General features: G+C 52.2%; 1 protein-coding gene across 3 annotated transcripts in view; it reads right to left on the bottom strand.

The window, feature by feature from the left end:
• SHISA5 (shisa family member 5) overlaps positions 1 to 9,481 on the bottom strand; it is a 73,249-nt gene extending 63,768 nt beyond the window's left edge. The window contains exon 1 of one of the 3 annotated variants that reach the window (XM_033926556.1): positions 9,125 to 9,481. In XM_033926556.1, coding sequence (XP_033782447.1) covers positions 9,125 to 9,191 — 67 coding nt within the window. In that variant the 5' untranslated portion in view covers positions 9,192 to 9,481. Of the gene's footprint in view, positions 1 to 7,933; positions 7,957 to 9,124 lie in introns of those variants that run through there. The other 2 variants (XM_033926557.1, XM_033926558.1) reach the window with 2 other exon arrangements.
• Positions 9,482 to 9,827: the final 346 nt, after the last annotated feature.

Below are 9,827 nucleotides of genomic sequence, written 5' to 3' on the forward strand. Positions count from 1 at the left end.
CGTACCCCCCTGTTTGTTGACATAGTACATCGCTACCTGATTGTCCGTCCGCACGAGTACTACCTGGTCGCGCAGCAGGTGGACAAAAGCTCGCGCAGCCAGAAAAATGGCGCGAAGCTCCAGCACATTGATGTGGCACCGACGGTCCTCGACCGACCACAGACCCTGCGTCCTCAGACCGTCCAGGTGCGCTCCCCACGCGTACTCGGAAGAGTCCGTCGTCAAGACCTTGGTGTGAGGAGGAACGCGAAACAGCAAACCCCCTGACAAAGTGGAAGAGTCGGTCCACCAACGGAGCGATCGACGTAAACAAGGAGTTACTGATATCCGGGAAGACACCGGATCGCGATCCTGGCGCCACTGCGACGCCAGAGTCCATTGCGCGATTCTCAGGTGCAAGCGAGCGAACGGCGTGACGTGAACCGTCGACGCCATGTGACCCAGCAAAACCATCATGTGCTGGGCCGACACCTGCGATTGCCCTCGACAATGACGACTCCACCGAAGCAGAGTCTCCCGCCGGGCCGGGGGGAGAAAAGCGCGAAGGCGAACCGTGTCCAGCACGGCTCCAATGAACTGGAGAGACTGCGCCGGACGCAATTGGGACTTGGGGAAGTTCACTTCGAACCCCAGGTCCTGTAAAAGACTGATAGTCTGTCGGGTCGCTAAGATAACCGCCTCCCTGGACGGGGCTTTGATCAGCCAATCGTCCAGATAGGGGAAGACCTGTAGACCCCTCGAGCGCAGGGCCGCCGCCACCACCACCATACACTTGGTGAATACCCGAGGGGAAGATGCCAGCCCGAAGGGAAGAACCCGATACTGCAGGTGCAAATCCCCGACCTGAAAACGCAAGAACCTGCGGCAAGCGGGATGCACCGGAACATGGGTGTAAGCTTCCTTCAAGTCCAGGGAGCACATCCAATCCCCCTCCTCCAAAAGAGGATAGAGAACCGGGAGCGATAACATACGGAACTTCTCCCGGACCAGGAACTTGTTGAGCTTCCGGAGGTCCAAAATGGGGCGCAAGTCCCCGGTCTTTTTTGGGACCAAAAAGTAACGGGAGTAAAACCCCAGGCCCCTCTGATCGCGAGGCACCACCTCGACCGCCCTGAGGCTCAACAAGGCCCTGGCTTCCTCCAGGAGAAGGGCCAGCTGGTTTCGATTGGGAGGGCAAGCCCCGGGGGGCAAGTCCGGAGGCGGACAGGAGAAGTTCAGCGAATAGCCGTCTGAGATTATCCCGAGCACCCAGGCGTCCGACGTGATCACCGACCAGGCCCCGGCAAAGGCCGTCAGCCGACCCCCGATGGGGAGGGGGTGGCTCGATATTGCGGTGAGGGCCCGCCCCCAACCGCCTATCCCGTCAAAAGGACGGCGCGGCCTTGGCGGCCCCCTGCGCGGCAGGTTTAGAGGGGCCGCCTCTACTCTGCTGGGACTGTCTTCGAGGGGGCGGTCTGGAGAAGGCCGGTGTGGACTTCTGAGGGTATCTCCTCGGAGGCTGTCTGAAGGGACGCTGGGCAGGAGCCTTAGGCTTCGGCTTCACCAGAGAAGCCAGGGAGCGTTCCTGTTTGGAAAGTCGCTCCGTCGCCGCATCCAAAGTGTCATCAAACAATTCCACCCCAACGCAAGGCAAATTAGCCAGGCGTTCCTGCAAATTGGACTCCATTTCGAGGGTACGAAGCCACGCCAGCCGGCGCATGGCCACTGCACAGGCGGACACCCTCGAGGCGAGTTCAAATGCATCATAAACCGCGTGGAATAAATATAGGCGCAGCTGGGTCAGGTTGGAACTAAAGGTGGCGAACCGGTCCCTATGCGACTCAGGCATCACCTCACGAAAGGAGGGGAGGTCCTTCACCATCGTACGGAGGAAGGAAGAGTACGAGAAGGCATAGTTCAGGACCCTGGTAGCCATCAGAGAGTTCGCATAGAGACGGCGCCCAAATTTGTCAAGGGTCCGGCCCTCCCTGCTAGGCGGGACCGTCGCCGAGACCCGGGAAGGCTGAGATTTCTTAACCGCCAATTCCACGAGGAGCGAAGTATGGGAAAGTTGGCCCTTCTCAAATCCCTTGATGGGAAGGGTACGATACTTAGACTCCATTTTGGCGGGGACCACCGCGACCGTCAATGGAGCCTCAAGATTCCTCAGAAAGGTCTGACAGAGGACCTTGTTAATTGGAAGGCGCGGCGACTCCCTGGGGGGGGCAGGAAGATCCTGCTCCTCCAAAAACTCCTTGGTGTAAGTGGACCCTTCAGACAAGTCAACACCCAAAGCCGCAGCCATATCCTGCACAAACCTCGTAAAGGATGAGGGTTTAGCAGGAGGAGAGGGAGACCGAGACCTCCCGGCAGAGCCGAAGGGAGAGGCCTGGTTGGAGTATCTGGGCTCCCTACCCGACCCCGACCCCAACGAGGCACAGTCCTGCGACCTCGACGGGGTCGGAGACCGGGTGCGCCTGGAGGAACCCCTCGGGGATCCCCCCGGGGTCCGAGGCACCGAGGCCCGACCCTTCGGCCCGGGCGAGGAAGCCCGAGAGCTCTCCCTTGCCGGAGACCGGAACAAAATGGGGTTATCGACCCGCAAGTCCCGTACCTGCAAGGCACCGCCCCCGGCCGGTGACGAGCGACGCCGCCGCCGAGGCGAGGTCCGAGACCGCTTAGCCTTCCTCGGCCTGCGCCTCGCTCGAGACCTGCCCGAGGGAGATGAACCCCTCGAGGACCCCGAGGACGAAGACGAAAGTCTTCGTACTCGGCGCCCCTTGTCCTTCGGGCGCACACTACGCTCCGGCGGATCTCGCGAAGCCGGGTCCGAGGGAACTACCGAGGTCGAGGCCGTGGGCGCCTCGGGAGCCGAGGCCCCGGTACCCGAGACCGAGGTCGCCAACTGCGGGGCCACCGGGGCCGAAGCCCCCGAGGCCGAAGCTGCCGAGGCCGAAGCCTGGTGCAGCTGGTCAATGGCCCCGGTGAGCTCCGAGGCGATTAACGCCCGGAGCAATTCCTGGAACACGGGGATTGACATCCCCTGCGGCAAGGCCTGCCGCTGCTCCTCGGAGGGCGACCTCGGTCTCGAGTATTCCCTCGGGGCAGCGGACGCTGGCAACTTGGGCTTCACTGCGGCGGACCCACCCGCCGACGAGCCCGAGGATGGCTTCTTGGATGGAGCTGAGGAGGGAAGCGGAGACTTACCCGAGGCCTTGGAAGAGGCCAGCTGCTTCGAAGGCACCGAGGCCCGAGGCGAAGCCGACGGTCCCGAAGCTGAGGTCGAGGCCGATGTCGAGGCCGAGGTCAAGGCCGGGGCCGAAGCCGAGGCCGAACTCGAGGCCTTCCCCGGCGGGGACTCTACAGAGAAAAGTTCCGCCATGCGGGCCTTGCGGCGTTTAAGTGCCCGCTTCTGAAAAGTGGCACACTTATCGCAGGATGCCGTCGGGTGTTGGGGCCCCAAACACCGCAAACAGCACCCGTGCGGGTCAGTAATCGAAAGAAGTCTTTCACAGCGCCCGCACTTTTTGAAGCCCGTTACGGGCCGGGACATGGGCCCACAAGCGAGCCGGGAACAAGCGAGGTTCCTCGGCCACGACTACCGGGAGCCCCCGGTAGTAACGGATACGAAAGATTTTTTTTTTTTTTTTTTTTTGAAAAAGAAAGAAATAAAGCAAGAAAAAGACGAAAAAAACGCAGCGACCGTGCGAAAAAACCCTACACAGCCGCGGCGAACAGAAGGCACAATTAGCACAAATTCTCCACAGGGCTTCTGGCTCCGCGGATGAAAAAGAACTGAGGACCACGAGGTGGGGATGCGCCCTCTAGTGGCAAGAAGGCTAGCACATGCGTGGTGCAGTGTGCAAACTTGAAACTTCTAGCAAGTTTGCTTGAAAAGCTGTCCGCGCTGGGGCTCCGTAGATGACGTCACCCACATGTGAGAATATCATGCCTGCTTGTCCTGGGATAACAAGAGAATCCGCTTTCCCAGAACTTCAAATATTAAATACAGCTGAATTTTTACAAACCAGTTCTGCTTTCTCAAGCTTTACAGGGTCTTACAAACAGAAGTTTTTAATAGCACAACCTTCTTCCAGATTGCTGTACCGGAAACAGATGTCTGACCATAATATCAGATAAGTGCTTTGACAACTGTATCACTATCTGGCTTTCTCTACATTTTCTCCGATTAGGTTCTCGCCTTATTAAAATGCTTTTCTAGTAGATAGGTGGGTCATTCTGGACAATAGGCTATTCTCCCCCATACTCACAAGCCAGAAGGAATCTACTCCAGGTTTTCAACTCCTCCTTCTCCAGAGGGCACTGCTACCCCCTTCAGTTTGTATCAAAGCAGGCAATAGCCCTATATAGAAACACATAAGAAGGGGTACAGGGAGATGCACCGAATATATTTTTGTTCAGCTTTGAAAACATTTATGGAGCTCAAACATTCCCTAATCTCAGTTTTGACTCAAACTTTCCAATTTAGACAGTAGGCAGGCAGAGTGACAGGGTGGGTTTCCAGAATGACACACCTATCTACTAGAAAAGATCTTAGCAAGGTAAGAACCTGCTGACCCCTAAGGTGGACATTAGCATTTGCTAACTATGATTTGGATTATTCTTCCCAATGTGCATCACTTTGCATGTATCCATATTAAATTTCACCTGCCATTTGGATGCCCAGTCTTCCAATTTTTTAAGGTCTTAGGCCTAGATTCACTAAGCTTTGCAAGCCTTTTCCGACCCCGACTTGATTCACTAACCTCCTGGCCAATCAACCTCCCACCCGATCCGATCTGCGCTTACAAATGAGGGGAAAATGACATGCAAAGTAGCAAGGCAGCGATTCACTAAACAGAAGAAGGAACACCGCTGGGCTGGCTGATCCAAAAAGAAGCAATTGCTGAGGACCAGTCACTCACGTCCTTGCTGACTGTCCTGCTCTCTGCCGCCCTGAAATCCCAGTAGAAGGCAAGCTCTGCCGACTCTCCTACTCTCTGCCGCCCTGTCCCTGCTGACTCCTCTGCCCTCTGCCACCCTTCCCTGCAGTGTGAGCCTTAACCCACAGGTTAAAAGCGTGTTCTAATCTGGCTGCACCGTATTCTGTTCTAATCTGGCTGCACCGTATTCTGTTCCATCTGGCTGCAGCTTGGCCGGGCAGTGGGGAGCATCATTGTGGAAGCCGGTAACGCCACACACAGGTTGTGGTGGTTGGAGGCTCGCTGGTCCCCAAAAAGAGACGTGTCCGACCTCAGCCGCAGAGGAACTGGGACCCTGCAAGTGATGGGTTGCTGCTAACTTTCCTGCGCCCCACCTTCCACTACTCAGACTATTGCGCTAGTGCCGGCCTGAGGTTGCCTGCCTTCCATAAGTGTTATGGCCGCAGTAGCAGTTTCTTTAGCAGCTGCTATGAGAGATTGCCAATCCACCCCCCCTCCCCTTTGTTTTGACCTTGCTTGTGCAGTTTGTGCATGCGTCAGGATCGTTCTACAGTGATCCGTGGGGGTCGCTGTGGGGCGTGCCTCTGATCAACTTAATTTGCATGAGGACGCATTGTGAATCGGTCTCCCCGAGAAGATTTAGCTATGGATCACCCACAGATCGCCCAACAAGGTGAGCTTTAGTGAATCTAGCCCTTAGTAACGTAGTAAATGACAGCAGATAAAGATCGGAACCATCCATCCAGTTTGCCCATTAGTTAAATGCATTATAAATTCATGGTTAAATTGTCTTTTTTCTTTGATATTTCTGGGTCATAGACCGATATATACCATAAATACTGTCCCACAGTTTTGCTTTCAGTCTCCACCTGCTGGTTATGATTGGATATATACCCATTCGTAAAGATTAACTTCTACTGGTCTGGAGAGTGCTAAAGAAACCATAAATACCAGCCCTCATGCTCCAAGCTACTGGAGTTCCCTTCAATGTCCTCTCTAACTCATCCTGTACCAGGGGTCTCAAAGTCCCTCCTTGAGGGCCGCAATCCAGTCGAGTTTTCAGGATTTCTGCAATGAATATGCATTGAAAGCAGTGCATGCACATAGATCTCATGCATATTCATTGGGGAAATCCTGAAAACCCGACTGGATTGCGGCCCTCAAGGAGGGACTTTGAGTCCCCTGTCCTATACCAAATCACCATATACGAGACACAGACCATGCCAGTCTGCCCAGTATCAGCCTTAGTTCTTCAATTGATATTTATTTTCTAGAGATCCTCTGTGTTTATCCCATGATTTTTCATAGCACATTGTTGTGATTTTTGAATAGTTTTTGTGCCTTCTGCAAATGTAATCATCTCACTTGTCATTCCAATTTCAAGATCATTTATAAATATGCTAAATAGCACAAGTTGCAATAGAGATCCCTGCTTTCTGTCCAATAACCAATTTGTAATCCACAACAAAATTAGTGTGTGGGTGTGAAAGCGGAACACCACTTGTTTTCCCCCTTGATCGCCCATTTTCTGATCCGGCCAAGCAAATTTGTAAAACCCCATGCAAAATAGCTAAGGAATTGATTCACTAACATTTGCTTGGCTATTTTGCATCGGGTTTTACGATCCTAAAACCCGACTGCTGTTGGTAGCTGATCTGCCTGTTTCTTTATTTTTTTTTTTTTTAAAGTAAAGGCACCGATATTTTGCACAATTCATCTGGAGGACAATTGAACTACATTATTTATTTTGGCTTGAACAATAGATGCACTGATTTAATTCTCTATACTTGTCAAATACTGAATTAACCAAGTTAATTGTATTTAACATATCATTTGAGATGGCTGTATTCATAAAACAAAGCACATACATTTTGTTTTGCCTTGCTATGGTTGGGTACCCGTCACTTTAACAGGTGCATCAGAATTAAGGGTAACCACTTCACTTCTGTTTTACATAGAGCAAACAAACAAAAATAAAATAAAAACCCACAAAGAAAAATCATACATAAAAATTCCAGTATTTTTATCTTTCCTGAATTCCAAGCAAATATGAATTGCTTTCATGAACAAAAATCATTTAGGGCCAGATTCTGAAATCTTTTAGGGCTCCTTTTACAAAGGTGCGTTAGGGCCTTAACGCAAGGAATAGCATGCGCGCTAGCCACTATCACCTCCTCTTGAGCAGGCGGTAGTTTTTTGGGTAGCACGCACTAATCTGGTGCGTGCGCTAAAACACTAGCGCACCTTTGTAAAAGAAGCCCTTAATGCGGTCGCTAAACTGGTTTCCGACAGTTTGGCCTGCATGCATTTTAGCGGTAGATTATCAAAACGGTTTATCACGGTCTTTAGTGAGCTTTCTAGCAGGCTCCGACACCGTCACGCAAACTGGCTCTTCAACATTGAAATGAGCACTGTGGTGGATTATTAAGAATTGCTGAGCCATTCTCTAAGAGTGGCGTCGGCTTTTGATGACAAAAATCAGTAACTGGTCCAGGGGTGCCGGTACAGTACCAGCACTGTTAAAAGTGCATCTGGTGGCATGTGTTTTTGGCAGTGGTTAATGAAAAAAAATTACATGACTCACAAATTATATAAATTAACCCTTAAGTTTGTATACTGCATCATCTCCATAAAGATAGAGCTCGACATGGGTTACAGGTAATTCAATAAATGAGGGAAGGACATAATATGAAATTGGAGGTTATGAAGAGGATAGCTAGCTTTACATTTTAAATAGATAGTTTTATGTTTTGGAGAAAAGCCAGGTTTTTAGATGCTTTCGGAATAATTAGAATGAACCTAAGTTCCGCAGCGGGGCAGGATATATAGATATTTTTTTAAGGGGAGTGGTAAAGCATGCTTCTTGAGCGCGTGCATGATACCCATGTCTTATGTGTTTCGGCTGTGGTTCATGATTTAACCCGAATTATAGTCATTTTTGAGAGAGAAAGGAATGTTTCATGTGCGCTTGTTAAAAGCCGACATTGCTTCTCCCCTGTTTTTATACTGACCGATTGAAAAAGTTTGAAGCAAGATGACGAACGATGCTGTATTTCCACAGCAGCTAAAATTCAGCCTTAGAAACGCTGGGCTTCTATCTGTTTTTGCAACACGAACAGCTCCTGCGACCAACTGCTACAGCCACGTGTATCGCGCGCATACGACATAAGCACATACTATGCTTCTCCCAGCACAGGCGCACATTCACGCCTCTTTCCTTGTGTATTCTGTGCATGCGCCGATCACTATCGCCAGCGACTCAACGAGTGCAACTTTAGCGCATCTTCACTACCTGTCCGCCAACCAGATTTGCATGCGCAATTTGAGTTTAGAAAATCGCTGCAGGAACGACTTGCGACAGCGCCCCGTCAGCTTTTCACGTGGATTTTTGGACAATCCTTTGCCGATGTCCAGAAAAGTGGGTTCACTAAACAAGTTTGTAGGCCTCTTATGGGGAAGTGGTCTCAGTATGGGTTGAAAATTATCACCTCCGCTCTGTTTACTGGCACTGGCAAACAGGACATGTGACGCAGGCTAACAAGAGTGCAGTTTCGCTTGGCAAAGGGGGAAATAGAAAACCGCAAAGGAAAAGAAACCATTACGTTGGCGCAGGGGCACTTTGAAGATACCTTGGGAGGTGCCTTTTCTTAATATAAATCTTTATTAGTTTTCAATCTTTGACAGCTGCATTACAAATAAGATAACATAAAAAAGATTACATAAAATGCACCATCCCCAAGGGGGATAAGGGTAAGGAGGAAAGGGAAGGGGTTAAGAGGGGATATAGGGGAAAAAATAGATTAGGTGTATAAAAATATATTTTGGAGAAATGATAAAGTATGTATGCAAATGTTTTATTATGAATTTAATTGTAAGGAATATCTCTTTGTATCATATTATTGTATATTTATTTAATTCCTTCAATAAAATGTTATAACATAAAATGCACCATTTTCACACAAATATTAAAGAAAACAATCATTCCCCCCTTCTCCCAATTATTAATAAATCAAATCATATTATGGAGGTGCCTTAATAGCGTGTGGTTACTTCAGAGGAAGCTCTGCGGGTGTGAAAAAAAACAATGACTAACTTTCCCTGAGCTATTTGCAAAGTCCGCAGGCCACAACTAGGCGCTTGTCAAAGAAGCGGCAGCTCCGTTTCCCACCATCCAAAGGCCCCTCCCCGGCCCTCGTACTCACCGGGCCCGGCCAACGAGACCACCAAGAGCAGGGAAGCCAGAGCGGGGGTGCAAGGAGGGAGAGCCATGGAGGAGCCGCGGGCAGCGCCGGGGTCCTCCTCGCCGTCTGGGCCGAGCTCCGAACCGCGAAGCCTCGCCGGCGAGGGTCGTCTCCGGGCGGTCACCTCCCCTGCGAGGGCTGGCGCGTCTCACGAGCCGGTCCGCGCTCCCCGCTTCTGGCGGCGGCACAGCGAGGCGCGCGCTCCGTCTCGTGCTCCCTTTAGGACGCAGACGCTCGTGAGCTGCTACTGTTCAGCGCGCGCGCTCCTCTTACGCCCCGGGCTCCGTCTCGTGCTCCCTCTAGGACGCAGACGCGGGCGTTCGCGAGGCGCGCGCTCCCCCCCCCCCCCCCCCCCCCCGGGCTCCGTCTCGTGCCCCCTCTAGGATGCAGACGCGGGCGTTCGCGAGCCGCTGCTCTTCAGCGCAGCTAGGCGCGCGCGCGCGCTCCTCCAAACCCCCCCCCCCCCCCCCCCCGGGATCCGTCTCGTGCCCCCTGTAGGACGCAGACGCGGGCGTTCGCGAGCCGCTGCTCTTCAGCGCAGCGAGGCGCGCGCGCTCTTCTTGCTTCGGGCTCCGTTTCGTGCCTCCTCTAGGACGCAGACTCCGGCACTCGTGGACGGCGTGGTAGCGGCTGCTGCTGCTTTTCTCACCTTCTGAAGGGGCGA

The sequence above is a fragment of the Geotrypetes seraphini genome, chromosome 17 (assembly GCF_902459505.1).
Source record: "Geotrypetes seraphini chromosome 17, aGeoSer1.1, whole genome shotgun sequence".
NCBI classification, from domain to species: Eukaryota; Metazoa; Chordata; class Amphibia; order Gymnophiona; family Dermophiidae; genus Geotrypetes; species Geotrypetes seraphini.